The 24923-nt window shown below is 42.7% G+C and overlaps 2 protein-coding genes across 16 annotated transcripts in view; one reads left to right on the top strand and one right to left on the bottom strand.

The window, feature by feature from the left end:
- The window catches only part of palld (palladin, cytoskeletal associated protein), a 66854-nt gene extending 55514 nt beyond the window's left edge, over nucleotides 1-11340 (bottom strand). For all 13 annotated transcript variants that reach the window (XM_079267317.1, XM_079267328.1, XM_079267329.1 and 10 more), the window contains exons 1-2: nucleotides 11195-11340; nucleotides 7835-8782 (exon numbers count right to left, since the gene is read on the bottom strand). In XM_079267317.1, the coding sequence (XP_079123443.1) occupies nucleotides 7835-8781 (947 nt within the window). In that variant the 5' untranslated portion in view covers nucleotide 8782; nucleotides 11195-11340. The remainder of the gene's footprint in view (nucleotides 1-7834; nucleotides 8783-11194) is intronic.
- A 445-nt stretch (nucleotides 11341-11785) lies between these two features.
- anapc4 (anaphase promoting complex subunit 4) lies at nucleotides 11786-24887 on the top strand. Of its 3 annotated transcripts, none has more exons than XM_079267744.1 (28): nucleotides 11786-11844; nucleotides 16876-16991; nucleotides 17080-17185; nucleotides 17289-17421; nucleotides 17512-17586; nucleotides 17677-17703; nucleotides 17794-17838; nucleotides 17936-18020; nucleotides 18924-19031; nucleotides 19128-19298; nucleotides 19681-19745; nucleotides 19906-19948; nucleotides 20051-20127; nucleotides 20218-20318; nucleotides 20398-20449; nucleotides 20936-20991; nucleotides 21107-21153; nucleotides 21222-21278; nucleotides 21370-21426; nucleotides 21512-21605; nucleotides 21884-21981; nucleotides 22465-22526; nucleotides 22606-22644; nucleotides 22745-22846; nucleotides 22922-22999; nucleotides 23113-23280; nucleotides 23414-23537; nucleotides 24469-24887. In XM_079267744.1, exons 2-28 carry the CDS (start codon nucleotides 16884-16886, stop codon nucleotides 24691-24693), a joined length of 2403 nt encoding a protein of 800 aa, XP_079123870.1. In that variant the 5' UTR covers nucleotides 11786-11844; nucleotides 16876-16883; the 3' UTR covers nucleotides 24694-24887. The 3 variants fall into 3 exon arrangements, with proteins under 3 accessions (XP_079123870.1, XP_079123868.1, XP_079123869.1); XM_079267742.1 differs by lacking the exon at nucleotides 11786-11844 and adding an exon at nucleotides 15180-15417; XM_079267743.1 differs by lacking the exon at nucleotides 11786-11844 and adding an exon at nucleotides 15183-15265.
- The last annotated feature ends 36 nt before the right edge of the window (nucleotides 24888-24923 follow it).

Here is a 24923-nt window from a genome sequence, read left to right as displayed (position 1 = left end):
CTACTCCGCAACAACTGACCTGTGGTCCAGCAGGTTGACCCAGACACCGATCCACTTGACTGGTGGAAGCGTCACCAACTTAACTTTCCAAGGCTAAGTACTTTAGCAAAGAAATACCTCTCTGTGCCAGCTACAAGTGCCCCCTCTGAGAGGCTTTTCAGTGTGTGGGGGGGGGGCATTGTTACATGCCACCGTGCATGCCTGAAGCCAGAGGTAGTAGACAGGCTTGTCTTCCTGGCAAAAAATATTTAGAAAAAACATGCACTACTGTTTAATACTGTTGGTTATGTTGTGAATGCACTTGATTTTGTTTACATGCACTTATTTACTGTGCAAAATATGTTATGTTGATGTTAGATCAGATGTTGCACTTTTGAAAATGTGAATGTTAAAGGGTCACATACATTTTATTTCATGCTGTGTTTGTATCAGTGTATTCAGTTAGAAAAGCTTACTGTAAAAAGTTACATTTGCACAGTTGTTTACAATGGAAGGCTACTATTTAATGCCATTTAATGTTATGTTTAATTTAATTTTATATTTAAATGATTCAGGCAAACAAAAGAGTGACCAAATACTTTTTGTATACTACAGGCACCTTTCTACAATGTTCAGGTTTTGTTTGCACTTTATTTTTATCAACCTACTTGGGAAAATCATCACAAAATAAAAGAAAAAAATGTTTTCAACAGCTTCTGTCATCTGCAAAAAATTTTGGGGGAAAAAAATCGATTTAAATCGTGAATCGGATTTTTTGTAAAAAAATCTGAGATTTTTTTTTTAGGCCATATCGCCCAGCCCTACATGATCCACCAGCCACACACATGCAAACACACAAGCGTACAAAAACATGTGCTTCCATGACGGCCGGACCAGCTCTCCTGGTGTGGTGAGCCGTGCGCCTCAATGTCTCTGAAGGTTTGTGTCAGTTCTTTGGAAGACAGTTTAACACTCACACAGCTGTTATCCTGTCACATGTACATGGGAAGGAAGACTTGAGCTTGTTTTTTTTATGAGTCCCATTTGACCTCTTGCCTGCTCGTAAAACAAGCATCCCTGCACAGCCAGAGTGCACAACACATGTACGTGCATTTTACAGTTCTCAGCACCAAGAGAGTCAACGCAGACGCTCAAACACATTCAACAACACGCACTAAATTCCACCACTTCGGAGTTGTCAAAGATACGTAATTGAATCGGGCCCGACATCAAACGCAGCTCGTCTGGCAGCCGCGCAGGAATCCAACGAATCCAGGAAGAAGAAAAAGAATAGCGGCCTAAAATATCTCATCAAAAGGCAGATTACTGTAAGCTCAGTCGAATGGCCATGCCTCATCAAGCATGATGAAGAGCCGGGGGAGTCATGAAACAGGTGAACGGAGGAATGTAACCCGCTGCTGACTGTTCACAGCCCAGCTGTGGAGCAGACGCCGGGCCCGCATGACTCAAAACTACAAAACCTTCACTGAGAAGAGAGAGAACAAGGTGGTTACACTGGTCTATTCAATGCCACTTTTGTGTTGGGATGCCCCAGATCAGGAAACCCGCTGTGTCAGCACATGTGTCCACACTGGACACGTCAATGCAGCCTGCCTGATCGGATACATCTTTTATTGTGGTCAAAGGAGCGGCTGTAAAACGGTGGATAACAATAGTCCCGTTACCTTTGCTGCCTATTCTTCCAACCCTGCAGTATCAATAGACTTGTTTTTATTGAAGAATAGCCGCTAACAATGCCACGCTAATTCATCGATAAACACATTTTCCTGTAAATTCTTTACAATGTAAGTTATTATTTATAAGCTTTTAAATTTGAAGCAGAAAAATCTATAAATGTGTTTTCATCAGCAGCATAGACTGTACATAAGAAGTGAGTAGTAGGTCTCTTGAATATCGGTGTTGAATACACTTATTGTAAGCTTCGGATGAAAGCGTCTGCTAAATGATGTAATGTGGACGTAGTCGTGTGACATCACTCTTTGGTTTGTGGACTGATGTTTTGAAGCCTCAAACTTGGTGTTTTCACCGTCGCCATATTTACTTTTTTGCAAGCGAATGAACAGGAAATGACCATATTAGGACTGAGGAGTGACGTAGAGACGCCGTATACGACTCTGGTAGAGACCTGTCAATCACTGTGTAGCCCCGCCCTAAAGTATGTCCGAATGTATTCGGACATAAAGAAGGAAGCAGTGGCGAATCCTTTTTCACGGTCTGAGACTCACCCACTAAGCACTCAATGGGATTTCAACATGGTGCTGTCAGTGAGCCCGTAATCGTTTTGGCTGTGTGTACGGTCCGTGGCCAAAGCTAACGTTATTAGAGGTTTATTCTCTTGATTAACAGCTGCATGATACATTCACACTGAAGTCCGTACAGTTTAAGGTATGTCTCTACGATAGTACCTCATATTTATACAGAGATCAGATGAAACTATGTATATAAATGTATGTGTATATAGACAATAATGTCACTACTGTATTTATGCCTAGATTAAGTTACTTTGAGTGTTGATGGAGCAGCTAAAATGTTAGCTGAGCCTAGCACTGATCGAACCAAACTCGCATTGAAAAATGTAAGTTGTTTTCTTGTCGTCTTGCAAACAGACCTGACAAAGCTTGAATTCAGACTTTTTACAAATCGGCGTCATGATGTAGATATTACGGCATCCTTTAATCTGTTACTTGTAATTAAAACACAGCAAATTCTGTTTATTTCAGGTTCGTACCGCTGTCGTAAACCAGCCGACGTGTGGCTTGCTAGATACGGTGAATACGGCGCTCCGACATGAAGATGTTTGGTTTTGAAACGTATGTGGGACTTCCACAGCATGTACAAAGCAGCAATAGTGGTTATTTCAGCCCCTTCTCTCCGCGGCCTCGAGTAAACGGGAGGCGTACATTTGCTTCGGGACCATGAGTCTACCATGTCTTCAACTGACTCATCATTCAAGATAGTTTGCCAGAGCTGTCTTGTTTAATAAATGTCCACGGTGGAAGCAGGCATGTGTAAAGTAGTTTAGTTTCACAAATCGGATAAGTGGATGAGTGTGAATGTAGTTGCTGTATGTGAGAAGAGGTCAATGTCAGGAGCCTTTCAGAAGAGGAGCAGGAAAAGTCTCACCTCGTCGGGTGAAACTTTCACACTCCGTCTCCAGGACGCCTCCATTCGTCACAACATGCCATTCACGTCCCGCCGAGGAAAAGCACTGACGTGTGTCCATCTGCAGGTATCTTTATAGTGCAACGTTCTGCAGCAGGATTAGGAGTTAACGCTGACGTTGTCTGTTCAGTGGTGATATACGTTACGTGAAAGGTGCTTTGTATATTTACGGTTACCCTCCCGGAAAATGTCTTTGGCGGCGTGCAGCGAACACGCTCGAATGTAAAACACATGCCGGGTCCATGAACAGAGTTGTCAGCACGGTGAGAACTGAGTAACACGTCAAGCTGACTGCCTCACACCAACCTGCGAGATCTCCGTACAGCATCCAGAGTTAAGAGTGTGTGAATGTTTTCATGTTTCTGGAACACCCCCCCAGCCCCCCCCCCCCCCCCCCCCCCACGGTCATTCCAGGCTCCCTCATTACTTGGAGCTTAAATCTGAAATGACATCATGCTTGCAAAATTAGAGCAGGTATGAACATACCAGCGCTTTTTTCCCCTTTCCCCTCCTGCAGAGATCAAATGAGCCCATGAGGGAGAAGTTTAAAATGATGGCCTTCCTGAAACGGGCCAAACCGTCAGCATTACAGTCGGGCTGCGTCATGAGTCAGCACTGGGTCACCTGCTATGACCTCATACCAAGTCCTGTTTCACACAATGTAGGAGGAAGGGCTACTGGAGCTGATAGCTGGTGGAGTAATTAACTCTGAAACAGCAGGCTGGCACACTGTATATTTGACAACTAATTCCATCATCAACCTCTGGAACGTCGTCTCCTACTGATGTCGCCGCCTCGTGTAGATTGCCTCTCATCTTCCAAACGTTCCCCCTGCGGTTCGTTTGTGTATTCGGTTGAATCCAGGAAGCCGAGGCTGCTCTCTAACCTAACTGCCCGCCTCCCATCATTCATCTCCAAGTCGAGTCTTGAAATGCCTTGTTTGCACAGCAGGCATTTAGGGTAATGACATGGAAGAGCATCAGACGAAATGTCTTAAAATAGCGTGCCGAGCACGCCACAATCGGAGATGGATTTTCTCCGTCTGCTCTGCGATGCATTGCAATAGTCATCCAGCTCCCGCAGCGTGTTTGGTGTTCTGCACAACCAGACCTCACACCATCAATTTTGTTTAGAAACGCTCCCTTCGACAACACACACACACACACACACACACAACGGGTCTTACACTGGCTGCATACATTCCCTATCCTCTCATGCCAACTGCTAATCTTAACCCCAAACTAGCCAAACAAACTGAAGATGTAAAAAAAAAAAAAGGCCAAAATGACCTCAGACTGGGAAAATGCACAAAGTGGTTCCCAGAAGGATGAAACACTCACGCATCCAGAGATGCATCGTTACAAACAGAGCGTTGCATAAAACGTACGTGAGGATATGTTGAAGAATACCAGGCGCTCAGCACCCTGAGACTCTCTCCGGCCGAGACAAGCTGACCACGGAGGACCGCGCCCAGCGCCCGACCGCAAAGAATGTCTCTTTTTCGCCGGCCGTGCAAAATGCCGACATCAGCGGCTCATTAACCCGCGTTTAACGAGGAGGTGGACGCTTGGAAATTAAATTAAATAGGCATTTTGATTCAACCATTGTAAGTTTCTGTTTAAAAAAAGAAAGTTGCACACACACACATCTGCATGCGTGTACATTAGTGGTGTAACTGGACCGTTGTCGATCCGTGAACCAGATCCCCCCTCGCGGTTCTACACACACGTGAACCTCAGATCAATGACACAGTTTAACGTTAACATCACAGTGTAAATAAAGTTTTACTGCCGATTGTTCTCCTGCAATATTCAGTAGAACATGTGTTTCTAGTCTCTGATCATGTTTCATTGTAAACAACCAATCAGTGTTCAAACCAACAGGAGGACAGCTAGTAACGTTAGCAGCACCGCTAACGGCTAACCAACAGGAGGAGAGCTAGTAACGTTAGCAGCACCGCTAACGGCTAACCAACAGGAGGAGAGCTAGTAACGTTAGCAGCACCGCTAACGGCAAACCAACAGGAGGAGAGCAAGTAACGTTAGCAGCACCGCTAACGGCTAACCAACAGGAGGAAAGCTAGTAGCGTTAGCAGCACCGCTAACGGCTAACCAACAGGAGGAGAGCTAGTAACGTCAGCAGCACCGCTAACGGCTAACCAACAGGAGGAGAGCTAGTAACGTCAGCAGCACCGCTAACGGCTAACCAACAGGAGGAGAGCTAGTAACGTTAGCAGCACCGCTAACGGCAAACCAACAGAGGTTCACTTCAGTTACATTATGATGCCTTCAGGCTCTGCTCAGTGTATAATATACAGAATCTACTGTTATATTGTTTGTTTGTTTATTATATCATATGTATTTCAGTATAGTCAGAGCTGACATTTAGCTTTATTCTGCTGCGTGCCTCTACTTCAGCAAGAAGCTACGCAGGTAGAGTATTTCATATTGGGTGAATTGTGATTCATCAAGAAATCCGGTGTCGTGTTGTTCCTACTTTATTATTTAGCTGAGGGGAAACTACTTCTTAAAATGTCTGATGTGGATTCCTTTCTAGAACTTCCAGAAGATGCTCAGTTTTGAATAGTTTGTCGCCATCTAGTGTCCACCATCAAATGCCAGCGCAGGAAGTGATGCCAGCTTTTCTTTTTTCTTCTTTTTTAACAGTACACAGACAACAATGAGAGCGTGTCATTGACAGACAACAAAAACTGCATCTGCATTAATTTAAAAAACAAAAACATCTTTCCATCTCATTCTGCTGCAGCTGAACTCACTTCAGCATCAAGATCATCATTTTGCAGCCTTTTTTTTGGGACATTTGTAAACACTTCACTTTCCATTCATCTCCTCTGTCATATAACACCAGTCTGGCCACAGCGGCTGTGCTGAAGCCCGTGGTTCAACGTGCTCCACGCTACCTTCATGTTCCCCAAGAAGGTGTGGGCAGACGTGGAGCCTGGTGACGGAAAAACGTCGAGTCATGACATTGCCTGCATTCTTGTGCCTGGCTCCTGTCGGCCTGAAGACTATTCATACAAGAGGCCCCTCGTAACCTGCTGGGGAGACACTCGTCCTGGTCCACTGGCTTTACGGCTGCTGATTACACAAACACCTAGAAACACATCGCCTGCTCAAGACTTCATGCAAGTGAAGCGCTTTAACTCCACCGGACCCTTTGGAGGGTGTTTTGCTGAAGACACAAGGAAGTCGAGCGGGAAGTTGATTTATGAGCGGTTCTCGAGCAAAGTTGCAAGCAGCAATACCCGGTCCATGCAATTCATTTCAAAGTTAAAAGCTCGCTAACTCGTCTTGTCTGTTGCCAACATGCAAATGCATATTTTTGACGACGTCGGCTGTAAAGGGTATGTCGAGCTCCACTGTAACGAGCACAGGTATGTCTCTCGAGTAAACATCAGGCATATTGAATGAGCTGTGAGTTTGACATATGTAGAAACAAGAGAGGAGTGTATTTTTAGTTTGCTGATGAACGGGTGCACATAACCAGGCGCCTACCAGATCATCCAGTGTGCCTGCTTTTAACCTGGCACAGGTACCAACGGACACAGAGTGGAAGTCCCCGCAAACCCGAAACCCGAAACCAGGTCAACACATGGGTAGCCCCCCCCCCCCCACCGCTCTCCCCCCACCGCTCTCCTGGCCGCCTCCCATCTCACTCACCTTATCTCTAACGGCCAGGTCAGCCAGGCTGAAGCCCTGACGCCCGGTTCTGAAGCCTCAAGTTCTGCAATTTTGGCCGTCGCCATCTTGTTTTTTTTGCAACCAGTGAACAGGAAGTGACCACATCTGGACTGAGGAGGAGTAACATAGACACGCCGTAAACGTCTCTGGCAGAGACCTGTCAATCACCGTGTAGCCCCGCCCTAAAGCATCCCCTGCTTTATGGTCTGTGTGACTCTAAATGGAGCATAATGTACTAAATGAACATCATGCTGTATTGAAGAAGACTTGAAACTAGAGATTGAGACCATAAACTCATGTTTACAATGTTTACTGAGGGAATAAATCAAGAGAGAAGTAGAGTCATTTTCTATAGACTTCTATACAACCAGAGGAGTCGCCCCCTGGTGGACACTAGAGAGAATGCAGGATTGAGACACTTCCACATTGACTTGACTCGGCAGATTTGGCTGGTTCATCATCAAAAAGATAAATAAATAAAAAGAACATAATGGATCCATCAATTGGTAGAAGAGTAAGTCAAACAAATGATGTTCAGGTTTGATTTGTTCATCTTTTCCATTCATTTTGCCAGATAATATGAATTAATATTATTTTATCTGACATCACATGCTGACACTGTTTAAATTAGTTAAAGTTACTGTGAGAAACTTTTAACTGGTTATGACACCTGCAGTCAGGAGCTCTGGTGGGAAGAGGAGAGCTCAGCTCCTCCTCCTCCCTCAGTGTGATATCATCATCAAAACAGAGGCCACCTGTCAACTCAAGCCCCCACCATAAAGCAACGTGTTTCAGGTCAAACCTTCAACACCAACATGGACCAGAAGTCCTTCAAGTGCTCAGGAAAAATGGGAAAGTTGAACATCTTCAGTTCCATCACAACAGAGGAACACACCATCTGCTGAGGAAGACCGTGCGATACCACTGAAAGCTCCAGAACAGCTACTTCAGGTTGAAGATCAAAACCTTACCTGACGAGCGGCAGGGGGTTTCCTGTGACTCTGCACTCCAGACGAATGGGGCTTCCCTCCGCCACCTCCTGGCTCTTCAGCTTCTGGAGGAAGCAGGGAGGAGACAGCGATCCGTTTGCCGTCGGAGCTCCGGCGAGCTGAGACCCAGCGTTAGCCGGCGGACCCGTCGGGCTTCTGGGCTGAGGCTCCAGGCTCACGGTCTCCTCTTTCTGGCAGGGAGGCAGAGCGGAGGCCGAGCCCTGAGGGGCCGGTCGCCGACTCCTCGGAGTCAGGTAGCCGCTGTCGGGAGAGGACGAGTCCTCCTCCGCCTGCTGCTGCTCCAGGCGAGCAGAACCTTTGAAGATGGACGACAGCTCCTCGATGAACGTGGCGGCTCGGCTGCAGAACTCCGTGGCGGAACCGGCCCGATCGTTCAGCTCCAGGCCTTCGTGGACCAGCCGAGGTTTGTCCTGCTTGTAAACCGGCTGCATCGGTTGGCGGCGGGCGACCTTCTCGGCTGAGGCCGGAGCCTTTAGGGCGGCGTTCTGACTGGAGGAGACTTCAACTGCAGCACCCTCGGGGGGCACAGACAAGGGGGCTTTGGTCTGGTGCTGCACGTTTGGGCTTGTGTAGAGGTTTTCAGTCGGAAGGGAGGGGACAGGTTGGAGAGCCGGCTCCTGGGATGTGGGATTAGAAGAGGGTCCTGGATCTTCAGACTCCAACGTGTCGCCAAAGGCCTCCAGGGCCAGGTCCAGGCTGCGGTGTATCTCCTCTGCACTCAAGAAGGCAGTGAGATCTGCAAAGTCTCCGTCTCCAGAATCCAGCTCTGTCACCGACTCCAGGTAGAGCTCCCCGTCGGAGGACGCCTCGGAAAACACCCCCCCATCGCCCTCCAAGGTCCCGCCTCTTGCCGGGTCCTTCAGCAGCTGAGAGACGGGGAGCGGCGGATTCCGACTCCCGTCCTGCATCCTGAAACACACATGGACCGTCATTTAACCGGACAACCAGCGTTTATAGGTTAGTCGACCAGGTAACGGTCAGCAGGGAGCAGGAGGAGTCCAGCTTGATTAAAGAGTAATTTATTGATTATTCTAAAGATTCTTTTTTAGATTCCTGATTAATCTAACAACTAATTTACCCCTAAAAAAAACTGTTAATATTTCAATATTTTATTCCATCTTCTTCTTTTAAAAACAAACAAATGTAACAAGATTATTCGTCAGATGATCAGAAAAATACTGGACCTTAAATTCAAAAGTATTGCTGTGACACACATGACTGTAATCTCTGTACCTCATGGTCCTGATATATAAACAGTTATGATGACAGACTCGCTCTGCACCTCCCTTCACTTGTATTTTGAGTTTAATTTAATTCACCCCTGTGTGTCATTTACTTATTTTTGTTTTCAAATCCTCTTTAGATATCGTGATGACACTCCTATAGATACAGTAAGTTCTACTGAGGGACGTTATCACGTAATCCAGACCCAACAATGTACATGTGTACTCTACATGTACTGTATGTACTCTACATGTACTCTATGTACTCTACATGTACTGTATGTACTCTATATACTCTGCATGTACTCTATATACTCTACATGTACTCTATATACTCTACATGTACTGTATATACTCTACATGTACTGTATGTACTCTACATGTACTCTATGTACTCTACATGTACTCTATATACTCTACATGTACTCTATATACTCTACATGTACTCTATATACTCTACATGTACTGTATGTACTCTACATGTACTGTATGTACTCTACATGTACTCTATATACTCTACATGTACTGTATGTACTCTACATGTACTCTATATACTCTACATGTACTCTATATACTCTACATGTACTGTATGTACTCTACATGTACTCTATATACTCTACATGTACTCTATATACTCTACATGTACTGTATGTACTCTACATGTACTCTATATACTCTACATGTACTCTATATACTCTACATGTACTCTATGTACTCTACATGTACTGTATGTACTCTACATGTACTCTATATACTCTGCATGTACTCTATATACTCTACATGTACTGTATGTACTCTACATGTACTCTATATACTCTACATGTACTCTATATACTCTACATGTACTCTATATACTCTACATGTACTCTATATACTCTACATGTACTCTATATACTCTACATGTACTCTATGTACTCTACATGTACTGTATGTACTCTACATGTACTCTATATACTCTACATGTACTCTATATACTCTACATGTACTGTATGTACTCTACATGTACTCTATATACTCTACATGTACTCTATATACTCTACATGTACTCTATGTACTCTACATGTACTGTATGTACTCTACATGTACTCTATATACTCTACATGTACTCTATGTACTCTGCATGTACTGTATGTACTCTACATGTACTGTATGTACTCTACATGTACTCTATGTACTCTACATGTACTGTATGTACTCTACATGTACTCTATGTACTCTACATGTACTGTATGTACTCTACATGTACTCTATGTACTCTGCATGTACTCTATGTACTCTACATGTACTGTATGTACTCTACATGTACTGTATGTACTCTATATGTACTCTATATACTCTACATGTACTCTATATACTCTGCATGTACTCTATATACTCTGCATGTACTCTATATACTCTACATGTACTCTATATACTCTACATGTACTCTATATACTCTGCATGTACTCTATGTACTCTGCATGTACTCTATGTACTCTGCATGTACTCTATATACTCTGCATGTACTCTATATACTCTACATGTACTCTATGTACTCTACATGTACTCTATACACTAAAATAAGGCCAGACTCAGTTTATACGTCTCCTCAGCGCCTCCAGATGTATGTTAGTATGTTGCGATCCTGTTGGTGAAGACACACGTATGACGCAGCGTGACACTCGGAGCCTCATGGCGTCCCGGAGACCAGCTGTTGTTGTTTGTAATCCCCTGAGCTGTTTCAACAGCAGCAGCAGCAGCGAGCGCAGACCCCACCCATCCGGAGCTTAGCGAGGAGAGGTCCTCGAACCTCTCGCACCGGTACGACGGGATCGAACGCTCACAGTAAAACATCACACAGAGGAACCGACACGATGTCTCTCAAAAGAGAACAACAACAGCACGGTGCAGCACTACTTTCATAGTATTTGTTATATTTAATACAAATAAATTGAGAAAGAATCAACATGAGAGAAGCAACTGTAGACGGCGTGTCTTCAGGGACTGATACTGTCCATTAAGGCTACATTTAAAACAGCTCTACTGTTCCTCTAAATGATGTAGATCATACTCTTCTCCATAATCACTGAAGAACCGACCCATATCAACAAAAACAAACCTTGAATTGATCTGTTTGTCCAAACGCTTCCTCCTGGTTTTGAGGTTCCAGGTTCGTCCTGTTCATGAAGTCAGAAAAGAGACAAAAAGGAGAGAAGAGCGTCTCTTTCCAGAAGAGCAGCCTTATCGGTGGGACGGTCGGCAGGATCTCGGTTCAGGGTCCAATTACGTACTGCCTCTGCAGTGGCCTGCTGTCCCATCTGTCCCGGTCCCTGACGGCGCGCTGTGTGGGGCTATATTTGGCCCGCGGCTCGGGTTTCACCGGCAGAATATTGGCAAGAAGAGAGAGTGTTAAGGTTAGTCCGGGGGGAACAGAAGGTAGCGGGGACATTAGTACAGAAACAAGTCTTCATCAATCAAACACAATAAACGTTATGTTTGACACACACACAATACGCTTTTATACATTTTTACAATTGGGGTTTTCGGCAACAGAGGCTCTCAATGTGCATTGGCCCCCTGCTACAACCACAGGTTCTGGGCAATGATTAGATACCAAGCATCCTGCTGAATACGTCCGTAACTGGATGTTATTATTTGTCTAATGAAGACGTTCAATGTGACACAGTGGAGGGACGGCAGCTTGTCCACTGTGTGCAGCTGAGTGGACGCCGTGACCCCGGACCACCCACTGGTCTGTCCCTCCTAACGGTAAGTCATCTTAAAGGGGAACGACGCCCATTTCTACAATCCATACATGTTATTCCTATCATCTAAGACAGTCTCAAAGTATGAGTAAACATCAACAGCTCTCCCAAGTCCAAAAACTAAACTCAAATATGTGATGGTCGACAATGAATTGTGAAAGATGTCATCGATGACACTCGTCGTGTTTCTGTTCAATTGTCAAGCTTACTTTTCAAATGTGGCACAAAAAAATGTAAAGCAAATTCCGTGTGTTTCAATCAACTGGTTTGGAGCAAATAAACAAGATTCATTTAGTTGTTGGTGCCAGTAAACAAGAGCAGAAGAAGAAGTAGAGGCTCTAAACAGGCGGCAACTTCCGGCTCTGAAAAGTGAAGTCAAAGCTTCATCTCATAAAGCTGCATTCTCTCTAGTGTCCACCAGGGGGCGACTCCTCTGGTTGTATAGAAGTCTATAGAAAATGACTCTACTTCTCTCTTGATTTATTCCCTCAGTAAACATTGTAAACATGAGTTTATGTCTCAATCTCTAGTTTCAAGTCTTCTTCAATACAGCATGATGTTCATTTAGTACATTATGGTCCATTTAGAGTCACACAGACCATAAAGCAGGGGATGCTTTAGGGCGGGGCTACACGCAGTCTAAACAGTCTGTGGTCTGGAAGCACAAATCTGGTTTCTGGCTTTGAAAGAGAGAAGCTCATGTTCACAAATATCTGTTAAACTTAACTCGGCTATAAAACTAACATATTGGATTTCTTGATGTCGGTGGTGTTGCCCTTTAAAGTGGATCTGGGGGATTTAACAAAGACTAGTGCTGCTTTAAGGTTCAACATTGGGTTTGTTTAAAGTCGGTTCCACTTACATGTATAAAGATTGAAAACATTCACAGATCCGTAGCATTTTAAATTCTCTGACTTCTACGAGACTGAAGACTAAACTGTGTGTCAGAAGGACAAAAGACACGGGAGGGCCGAGCAGCCTCACCTGGTCTATTTCTAGTCCACTATCACACTTTGTGCTGTCACAGCTATTCTGGCTCTTCATCAATCTACTGATTACAGTTAAATGCCAGTGATAAGTTCAGATGGAATTTATCTGCTGCACACACACACACACCTCTAAATATTCTACTTGCTCGTCACCACTCTCCTTTTATTAATACCTGATACCAAAGTATCACTTAAAAATAACTGCGTTATTTAGTGGTGACTTCTATCACGTAAAGACTTTGTATCTGTGCTGTGATCCACTGTATGTGAGAATAGTACTGGAGCATTTCCAACACTGGTCCTCAGCTCAGATTATGTTTACACGTGGCCTCCATGCAGGATTAGTCTACATATAACTGGATATGTCTTTTATTCTCATATTAGACCTCTGCTGCTAGCATGGTCAGACATCAGCTTGACACACAATGGGTGGATCACACATTACAAAAAGAACATCTGATAGACTGTATTATTTCCGCAGTAAAGACAACGTGGTCTGTACAGCTATATATGTGTATATATAGATATATATATATGTATATAAATATGGTCAGACAATACATATATATGTATATATATATATATATATATATATACATATATATATATATATATATATATATATATACGTATATATATATATATATATATATATATATATATATATATATATATATATATATATATACGTATATATATATATATATATATATATACATATATATATATATATATATATATATATATATATATATATATATACATATATACATATATATATATATATATATATATATATATACGTATATATATATATATATATATATATATATATATATATATATATATATATACATAAATAAAGAGGCATCAGAGAAGTTATCTCACATGACGTTCTCCAAAAAGAGAAACGTGTTCAGAGAGAATATCATTTATAAGCAACAATGAACAGACTCTTCTCTGTTAATTCTTCCCACAGGAAGGTAAATCCAGCATGTCTCATATGTTCAGAAACCGTAACTATTGGATGAAGCGCACTACGAGGCAAAGCACAACTCCTTTGAACAAACGTACCCTCTCACATCTGAAATGAAGACACAGAAAATAAACCTAAGAGCCCAAAATGATCCGAATCCAAAACAGTAATTCACTGTCCAACGATGTTCCAGAGAGAATAGAGCTGAAACAAGTGTGTTAATAACCACAGATAAAGTCCATGCTCACTGATTTATCTTTTTAGAAGACACAAATATAATATTGTGGCTTTTTTTATTGACATCTCTTCACACCTGAATGAAGTGAATTTAAAGCTGCAGGACAATTCTGTGAAATCCATTTTTCTAAAATGAATTACTTTATTTTAATGCACATTTTTGAAAAGCTTTCTGTTATGTCAGTTATTCTTTTATCCAGACTTTATTTTACTTTCAATGAGAAGAATATTTATTGATGTATTTCTATGTATTATTTATAATCCAGTTCATTTTGAAAACTGAGAATAATAATTTGTTAAAATATAATTGATGTGTACTTTATTTGATTTGACAGTTGTTGACTACACAGAGATGTTGTTACTACTACTAGGCTTCTTGAATATATTTATATATATATATGGCACTAAATACCGCGAGTTAGTTATTATTCTAATGTTTCGGACCTGTGTCCGAGGAGATTTTCTCAATCTGGAATACCCCTGCTGTATATCATATATATTAATTTATATCATATATACTGTATGTATATATTAGTACATCATATCAAAGAGTCATAAAGGTTAAGGGTTTATTTTGTATTGTCTCAAAAGGAGAAAGTATCTTGGATTTAAAGAATTGCTGCACAAAAAGTACAAAAGTCTTGAGGGCTGAAGCTGTCCCTTGTTCATATATGTTTACATTTGTATTCTATTGTTTTTTTTGTAATCTTTAATGAAATTTTGGCACAAGAATTCCCTTCAGATTAATCAAGTTATATCTTATCTCATCTTATCTTGAAAGAAGTTTCGACTCCCTTTGACAATTTGTATTTTGACTGCTAGCATTTAACTTTCTGTACAAACGCAATCCCACCGTTTGGCCAGAAGATGTCGCTGTTGTGAATGCCAAATGCTTCCAAACAATCAGCAACAATAAACTATTACAACATCAATCACATCACTGTGGCTCCAGACAGTGCTGTTAAGAAATAAGCCTCGTTTCACCATCGCACATTGTGCTGTCTACTTCCTGTTTGAAGGCTGCTAATATAACCAGTAGTAGTGTACCAAGCCATTTACGAATTGCGTTTTCCCCTGTAAATAGGTTTGTCCTCTCACGCTTCCCGTTGCTCCTCAGTGATTGGTCGATTGGAAAAACAATGGCGCCGTCCGAGTAATTGTGAAAAACGTAAATCAAGTGTTTCGCCGGGCGGATGTGTTTGACGTTTTCAGATAAAACAACGGTATGTTACAGGTATAATGTCTTCATCTGTAACATCCAGCGCGGTTAAATAAGACACGAGGAGTTCTCTACAGTAGCTTTGTGTTAGCTTAGCTAACAAGCCTGCTAGCATCACAGCTAACGTTGGAACAGAAGATCTGTCAACTGTTAAAGGTGAGGGGACTGACAATTATTATTATCCTCTTATTGTGACACCTTAAAGACATCTATCGGGTTTAATGTTGTCCGTGATGTTCAGTGTGTTTCTCTGGTTTCAACATGTTGAAATCGCCTCCAGCTTACTGATGCTGACTTTAGACATTGTTATCTCCTCTGCTGAACGGATTTTACTTCATAATATTTAACTCTCTAAGGCTCAGGTGTCATTAACTAAACAGAAGAGAGAAGTGCATAGTCAGAAGTGGCTAAATGACTTGTAGTTAAAAAATAAGCTGCAATGTATCAATCCATCTTAAAATCAAACAAAACAATATACTACTTGCTGCTGATTGCATATTGCTGTTTTATTTGTTTGGCTACTTGGAGACAGGAGAAAAAAGACAGAAAATGAAAGAGAAATGACAGTTTTTAATCAACAAAACTATTTTTATTAATTTTTTACATCACTGAAGACAAATGTACAGTGTGTTGTATTAAGGGAATACAGAGCTGGGTAACATGGCGCCCTGTGTACAAAGGAACATGGGAAACCCACCTGCTGCCCACTTCTTCTTTCTTTACATTTAAGCTGCGTTCCAGTTGCACATCTCCTAGATTAACGTGCATTGTCCAAAACTCCTAAATCGTCAATTTTAAAAAATCATACAAGACAAAGAAAACCAGCGACAAATTGCTCAAACTATTAATAAATCATGAAAATAGTTGCAGTTTCAATTTTCTGTTGATTTAAAAATAAAATCGCAGGTCATCCAGTTCTACTACGGTTTCTAAACAAATCCACAAGACATGTAACCAATTCCTGAACACACGATCATATCTCCTCTGTTTCGCTACCCTTCACTGGCTGCCTGTCCAGTTAGATCTGGACTTTCAAGGCCCTGCTTGTTATGGTACTGAGCTTCTAACTCCTCAGATACCAACCTGAAGCCGGAGGTCCTCTGATAACCCTGTAAGCTATTCTTGGTCGTGGCTGAAGACCAAGTGTGATGGGCCGTTTGCTGTTAGAGCTCCAACTCTTTGGAATTATATATATATTATAATTACATCAAGAACTCTGAGTACAAAACTCACTGACCTTTTTTAAATCATCTCTCAAGACTCACTTTTACCGTTTTGGCTTTTTCTTAATTAATTTATCTGTTTTTATTTTCCCTTGTTCTGGATGTGATTTATTTGTCTGTGATCTGGTTATTAATTGTTCCTGCTTTCTTTTAGTTTTCCTTGTTTGTGACGCACTCTGTAGCTGTAGTTTTGAAACATGCTATACACATAAAGTTATTATCATAAAGACACAACTACACGTAACAACAAAGAGTCAGCTGTGTGGTCTTCCTCAAGCACTAATAACAGGATTTCATCTTCACATCAGACCATTACTTACATATTTTTTAGTTAAGTCGTCCAAATGAACGGCTGTTATTTATGTTTTTTATTACTCTTCTCGTTTCCCAGCTCTCAACATGCCGGCCTTCCGGCAAGTTGGAGAGAAGCAGCTTCCCAACCCGGTGCTGTGTATGGCTTGGTCTCCTAAAAGGGATCTCATCGCACTGGCCAACACAACTGGAGAGGTGCGCTTAAAAAGCTTTTTTTAAATCCTGAAACTTGTCTTATCATCTTTTATGGTGTTTTAATTTATGGTTGATGTTTTGTCTGTAGTTGCTGCTACATCGCTTGGCTAGTTTCCAGCGTGTTTGGAGCTTACCGCCCAGTGAGTATACTGGGAAGGAGATCACGGCACTGGCCTGGAGACCTGATGGCAAGAGTAAGGAATGACTGTGTACTTTTTTTAAGCAGAATCACTGAGATCGTTTGTTGTTGACGGGAACATGAAGATGTTCAACTTTTATTCTCTCCTTCATCTCCAGTTCTGGCCTTCAGCCTCGGAGACACGAAGCAGGTGGTGCTGTGTGGTGTCGAGAAAGCCGAGATCCTCCACGTGTTTCCAATGCAAAGCTCAGTGACCTGCATGCACTGGATGGAGGTGACGGAGGAGAGCAGGTGTGCACGAGGCTCGGGATCAAACCAGTGGCACAACGGACGTCTGGTTCTCTAGAATAACGTGAACGTTTGGTGTTTTTGCTGTTTCAGTGCCCTCAGCTCCTTCTACAACTCAGAGGATGAATCCAAACTCTTTCTTCCCAAGTTGCCAACACTCCCCAAGAGGTAACGCTGACACGACCTGCACATCCGATCATAAGAAAGTAATGCTTTGTTGACTGAGTAACATCTGGCCAAACATCTGTTTTTCCTCAGCTACAGCACAACTTCAAAGATCTTCAGGTGGGTTTGTTTTTGAATGCATAACTTATGAGTAATGATTAGTCTGATATCAGCTGTCCACTGCTAACGGCAGCCTTGTGTGTGTTACAGTGAAGAAAAGTCTGATGAGATTTTAAATCTCATGGGAGAAGTCAGGTACATTTAAGGCCAACACACAGATTCTCTTTAATGCAGCTTTCTTTTTTATGTTGCACTGTAAAATGTTTCTCCACCACATTCTGTTTCCCTGCAGACTGAACGTACTTGTTCTTGGAGGAGACTCTGGCTTTGTGGAGCTTTATGCTTACGGGATGTACAAGATCGCTACTCTATCAGGGGTAAGGATCTCTTGTTCTCCGTAGAAAAGAAGAAGAAATTGTGCAGAATTGTCTCATGATGGGGCTAATGGCGACTGTGGCTCAGTGGAGAGCAGGGCTGTCCATCAATCAGAGGATCGGCGGTTTGATACCCGGCTCGGCGCATGTCTGTGTGTCCTTGAGCAAGACACTTAACCCCAAAATTGCTCCCGTAGCTGTGCCTACGGTGTATGAATGTGATAGAATCTGAATTGTAAGTCGCTTTGGATAAAAGCGTCTGCTCAATGACTGGAATGTAATGTGCCAGAAATGAACATGGATTGCAGATTGTAGAAATATCTTGCGATAAAGTTCTCCACGGTGGAGTTCAATCATCACTTCTCAACAAAACTGTCCCAGAAAAGTCCTGGAAAATGATTGAGAGACAGAATTATTATCAGCTGCATGTTTAGGGTTTATTACAGGAACATTTTTATCATAAAAACAACAACATTGGTTTCATACCACCATGAAGAGCTTATTTGATTCGTGGGCTGAAGTTCTGGAATAGTTTAGATGAAGAAATTAAACAAAGTACAAATATAAATCAATCAAAGAAAATATGATTGTGAGAGGTACAAAGATGATGTGAGATCAAGATGATTATTATACTTCTGTTCAGAAATATAATATTTATTCATTTATATTCATTTAGAATTTACATTTGATTGCATTGGTCTTCTTTTGTTTTCTTATTATTTGTTACATTAATCAAATCTAATGTTTTTAGATAAGAATTCTGAAGTAAAAAAAACAATTTGTCCCAGTGGCACAAAAATGACGACGTTTGAAAGATCTTGGAGATTAAACCTCCACGAATGAATCTGCAGACAACGATCCATTCAGTGCTTCTAACTCTTGTCATTATGCAACGACTCTCCACAGGTGTCGGGAACCTGTCGCAGCCTGAGTCTGTCCAGCGATCTCAAGTCTTTGTCCGTCATCACAGAAGCCCGGTCAGCTGACAACAACTCGCAGATCTGCTACATCCAGGTGAGGCGGAGGATTTGACTTTCTTTCTCTTCACGTCCTCGTCATCTCTTCCCTAACGTGCGTTTCTATGTGCTTCTTGTGTTTCTGTATTTGCAGCTGGACACGAGGTTGTTGTCAGACTGTCTGCCTGAGGTGACCAGGATGGCACGCAAGTTCACCCACATCTCCACACTGCTGCAGTACCTGCACCTCTCACTCACGTGCATGTGTGAAGCCTGGGAGGACATCCTCATGCAGATGGATCTCCGACTCACTAAGTTTGTTCAGGTCAGTGGTTGTGACAGAAACCAGGCAGTCGGGGTGGAGACCACATCCTCCATCGATACCGTCAACACTGGAGGCCCTGGGCCGTGTTCGGGGTCCTTTATCAGTGTTGCGCGGTACACCGATCGCTATCCCTCATTAGAAACATGAGAAACCATATCACATTTTATTTGTAACAATTCTTTAAGAATGACAGTGTTTTAATAAGAGCCGTATTCATGCGTTGCGTCGCTGCGTAGAGTCATTTTCTCATCGACTTCTATACAACCAGAGGAAAGACAGGAAAGGACGCCGTCGTCCAAAGAATGAATCTGAATCTGGTTTGTAGTCTGAATCGGTTAAAATAAGAGATTACATCAAATGTCCTCTTTCCTCCTGTTTTTAGGAAAAGAACACAAGCACTCAAGTTCAAGATGAGTTCCTAGAGCTGTTGCTGTGGGGACAGTCGAGGTGAGGAAAGAGGCCGTTTCTATTGTAAGCAGCTGTCATGTTGTAATGCTCCGAGTGTCCTGCAGGTGGCGGCAAAACAATGTTTGTCTGGTTAATCTGCTCTGTTGATTGGAGGTATGATTGTAACGTTTCTCACCTCTGGCTCTCTGCTTTCATGTAGCCCTGAGCTACAGGCTCTCCTCATGAACCAGCTGACCGTCAAGGTGAGCGTAAGAGGTGTAAATGCTCCTCTGGAGTTCCTACTTCCTTCGATCTGCGGTCCAGATCAGATTTGAAGGTTTGTGCGTATTCTCTTTTCATCACAGGGCCTGAAGAAGCTCGGCCAGTCCATCGAGTCGTCTTACTCCAGCATCCAGAAGCTGGTGATCAGCCACCTGCAGAGGTATGTTCTCATCCGTTCACTTCTCCTCAGAGCTGCCGTTTACCTGAGATGTCTCTGTTCAAACGTCTCCCTTCCCTTCGCTCGCTGCAGCGGCTCTGAGGCGCTGCTGTACCACCTGAGTGAGGTGAAAGGCATGTCTCTGTGGAAGCAGAAGTTCGAGCCCCTCGGTCTGGATTCAGCAGCTATAGAAGGTACCGCGTCCCCCAACCTGCACCAACAACCAGCTTTCTAATCATCAGCAGCCTCATGATGTGTGTTTGATGTTCTCAGGTGCGATCACCGCCGTGGGCTCATTTTCTCTGAAAGCCAACGAGCTTCTGCAGTGAGTTCCATTAACCTTCTTTAATTAACTTCTCTCTCGTACACATTTCAATCCAACTTGTTTCTGTTTGTTGGGAAGTAATCTGCTCACAAACGATTTGGTCAAATGATTCAGCTGTTTATTGGATTTCTCACTGTTGTTTAACAATGTTTAGATGCGGGAGAGCTCACCAGATCAGTGGTTACAATGATGTGTGTTCGAAGACTTTTCTTATTATTTACACGTTGCAAAGAATGCAAATCTATCAAGAAAGCTTAAGAAAGGTGATGACTTTGCACATTTAGATTTGTGAATGTGAAATTCAACAAGCAGGACAAGAGGTTTATCATTGCTTTATAAATACACAATAACATCTTTATGACTCATCTCAATAGAGTGACCAGCGTTCCTCAATGTTGGTCTTTCTTCATCCGTCTGAAATTGAATATAATGTTCTGTTTTCCACACGCACTGCAGAGAATCACTGCTGTTTGTTTTGTCGTTTAGGGTGATCGACAAGAGTATGAAAAACTTTAAAGCCTTTTTCCGCTGGTTGTACGTCGGTAAGCATGAATACGACACGTGAGTGTTTGACTCGTTGATATCGAGACATTTCATTCAGTGTTTGTCGGCTTATTCGTGTTTTTATTCTCAGACCTTTGTTTTGTTTTTTCACAGCCATGCTCAGAATGTGTGAGGAGCATGTTCCCCCAGAACTCAACAAGGTGAGTCACCAAAGGTTCTGGTTGTGTAATGACTGATCATCGCTCTAACGTGCTGCTTGATCCTCCAGATGACTCAGAAGGACATCGCCTTCGTCGCTGACTTCCTGTCGGAGCACTTCAGCGAGGTGAGGTCAGCGTGACGTCGCTCTGCTGATCATTGACTCCATTTATTCTGGCTTTTTACAAAATGCGTTCAATATCTCTCTGCTTTCACAGAATGAAGAACTCTTTGAGCGTAAAGGGAAATACTTCAACGTGGAACGAGTTGGTCAGGTGAGAGGTCTTCTGTCGCATCGCCTCCAGCTTGTTTTAGACGGAGCCGGCGACTTTACAACATCCGGGTTTCTCTCCTCCGCAGTACCTGAAGGACGAGGACGAGGACCTGGTGTCTCCTCCCAACACCAAGGGGAACCAGTGGCTCAAGTTTCTGCAGGAGAGCACGCACCTGAAGGGTGAACATCATCTGGATGATTAGTAGCTCTGGAACTCAGTTTAGAGCGATGGAATGACGATGAATAATTAGTTCGGCGATGTTTTACTGGTTTTACACAAATATAAACCCTGAGATGACCGTCTGTACACCAGTTACTCTCCACGTCTCACTTTGAAAACAGTCTTTCTCTCGTGCTTCCACGGGGACCGAAGAGATGTTGATTTAGAGGGTGAAGTATTGCTTTTATGATATTAACGCCATAACTAACGGACTAAAATGTTTGACTGCTTTATCTAGAGAGCCCTTTGCTGTTCCCTTCATTTCCCCAAAAGTCTTTGCACTTCGTGAAGAGGATGATGGAGAACGTGATCGAGCAGTGTCTCCAGAAACCTGCAGTGAGTGTTCTGTCCTTCCTGCTTTGCAGCAGAACGATTCAAACATTTAATTATAAATGCGATTAGTTAAAAACCCCGGCATGGTGGTAATATATTCTCAGACAAAACTCGAGAGTTTCTGAGATTAAAATAGTTTACAAGAAAAACAAATGTATTATTCTCCGAGATTATAAAATCATAAATTTGTGGAAAGCAATATAAAGATTCTCTTAGATGTGGGAAATTATTTTGTCAAGTCTGGATTTAAAACACGTTGAAATAATAAGAATAAGAACTTTACTGCCATTCTGTGTCGACTGAACGGCTTCCTGCAGCCTTTTAAACACACTTTACCCAAAACACAGAGTGATACATGGAGAGGTGTGTCGATAGCACTTCTGCCTTCAATGAGAGATAACTGAACATAAAGAGCTTTCAACAGAAAGTTCAGATGTCTTTGATGTGATTCTTTGTGTTGTTTTATTGTTTGTAATGTTTCTGCAGGAGGTAATTGGGAAGTCTGTAAAACAGGCCGTGTTTTTGCCCCTGTACTCCGTACCAGAGAGGTATGTCTCTGTTAATATGTATTATTTTAAATATGACTAAATGAATGTGGTTAACTCTTTTTTTTCTTAATCTTTCCAGCTCTGAAAGCACTCCACGACTTTTTGAACTCCCATCTTTGTACGTACGAACATCCTGGTGTTTCCTGACGCTCTTGAGCAGTGAGATGTTTTTATTGTTATTTCTATATGAATGATATGTATTTGTTGGATTTCTACAGGTGGAACGACAAGAAAGCCAAAATGCACCATGCTGTGTTCTGCATGCCGGAGATTTCGCCCTGCAAGCTCTACCTGTTACGGAGAGGAACCGACCCGGACAGGTGCGTCTGTGTGATTGTGGGAGTTTCTTTGTGTATTTAATCTGATTTTAACAACGTTTGTTTTGTTTTGCACAGACATATCCCCAACAGTGTGATGTCCATTCACCTCAGACACCATCTTGACAACGCAGATGAAGATAACGCTGCAGCCCAGTCAGTGCCTCTCACGTCACTCCTACAAATCATTTGTAAAATAAATGCAAAGTACTTCCTGAGCTCCTGGAGGTGATACTTCCATGACTTCCTGTGATTTTGTCTCTTTTTAGGACCAGCTACCTTCACAGCTGCCTGGATGCCCGTTTCTATGACAATGAGATGCTGACTGTGGTCTTGCAAGGATCAGAAGAGGACAACAGAAGGCGTGTGCTGGCTCAGCTTCCTCTGGCTTCAGCGCTGAGCTGTGAGACGGAGTTCAGCTGGGAGCCGAACCTGAGGTGAGTCAGGATCCGTGAGTTAGTGGATGAAATGTGTTTTTAAAAATGTCGTTCTATTATTCAGTTTGGGTCGTCCTCTAAGGACGGCAGAGGTGAGGCATGAGATGCTGCATAATGTCACTCGTGTTGTCAGGTTGGACCAGCAGAGCAGCAGCATCCCGAGTCACGGCCTGGTTTTGGGGAATCAGTGGCGTGAGCTGGAAAACATGAAGGCTCAGTTTGTAGCTGTCAACGGGATTCGCAAAGTGGCCTGTGTGGTAAGTTAACATTATATTCTCTTTATATTTTTACCAGACGGCAACTGATGAGTGAAGCCAAAGCTTCATGTGTTAAAGCTGCATTCTCTCTAGTGTCCACCAGGGGGCGACTCCTCTGGTTGTATAGAAGTCTATAGAAAATGACTCTACTTCTCTCTTGATTTATTACCTCAGTAAACATTGTAAACATGAGTTTATGTCTCAATCTCTAGTTTCAAGTCTTCTTCAATACAGCATGATGTTCATTTAGTACATTATGGTCCATTTAGAGTCACACAGACCATAAAGCAGGGGATGCTTTAGGGGCGGGGCTATTAGGAATCAAAGCATTAGAACCGCACAAAAGTCGCCAACAGACGCCGGCCGTCTCTCAATATTGTTCGAGGCGGTCCGAAGGTTAGGATTGTCCTTTGGGCAGCGAGTCTCATAACAGTATTTGCACGTTTTTTTGTTCCTGGACTTATTTATGGAGCTACAAACTACAAAAAAAGTAGGAGAAGTTATTGCCTTCTTTCCCAGGACTTATTCAGATTAACTGTCACGAAAGTCCGAACTGAACTGGGAGGAGTTTAAGTACGACGCTCGCTCTTCTGGAGCCGGTCTCATTTAAAGTGATTTTACATGATTTGGAAGTCGGCCCATCTGTCTGTACATGTTTTGAATGTCAAAGAATGTCTTTGGATGTCTTATAATTCTCCTATCTGGTCTTTTTTTTCATTTTAAATTGTTTATTTGTTTTGGCCTGTCTTGGCTCAATAAGGCTTTTACTCCTGGTTAATTCAAGGTTTTTATTTCGTGTGTGGGGACATTGTTGAGTGAACTGTGCTGTAATATTCCTCTAATTGTTCCAGGCATCAGTAAGATCAGCTGATCCATTGATTCCTGTGAATGAACGTCGTCTCTGAACATTCACGGTTTTCTTTCCTGGCAGCTAAGTGCCAATCTCAGGCACATCCGTGTTTTTGAGATGGACGTAGAGGACGAAGACGACGAGGGAGCCGAGTCTCAGAACGCCAGCGCCGACCAGGACGGACTGGACACCTCGATGACCAGCGAGGGGCTGGAGGAGGAGAGCGTGGAGGCTAAAGGTGGAGAGAGAGGAGGCGACGCCTTTAGGAAAACTGAGGAGCAACTGGAGTCAGAGGAAGCTCTTTAACTCCGTTAAAAGACTGAGACTCAGAAACGAGATACGTACATCTGGCATTTGTTTTTGTATCCGACAATAAACAGGTTTGTGTTCATATTTGCTGAAGCTGTTGATGTTTTCGGGTTGTATTTCGGGAACGTCTGGAGGGATTTTCTTCAAATTGAACGCATAAAGCCACAAGGATTCAAAGATGAACTGATTCGTTTGTCACTGTGACCTCACAAAACACACTTTTTGGC

This window comes from Melanostigma gelatinosum (assembly GCF_949748355.1).
Source record: "Melanostigma gelatinosum genome assembly, chromosome: 4".
NCBI lineage: Eukaryota > Metazoa > Chordata > Actinopteri > Perciformes > Zoarcidae > Melanostigma > Melanostigma gelatinosum.
Note: the sequence above shows the minus strand (reverse complement) of the source record. Positions and strands in the feature narration are given on the sequence as shown.

Excerpts from the sequence above, each read along its gene's own strand:
- anapc4 (XM_079267744.1), top strand. The coding sequence starts at position 16,884 with ATGCCGGCCTTCCGGCAAGTTGGAGAGAAGCAGCTTCCCAACCCGGTG. Across the intron at positions 19,949-20,050 it reads TGAACCAGCTGACCGTCAAG|GGCCTGAAGAAGCTCGGCCA; the intron begins GTGAGCGTAAGA and ends TTTTCATCACAG. Across the intron at positions 21,154-21,221 it reads TTCCCCCAGAACTCAACAAG|ATGACTCAGAAGGACATCGC; the intron begins GTGAGTCACCAA and ends TTGATCCTCCAG.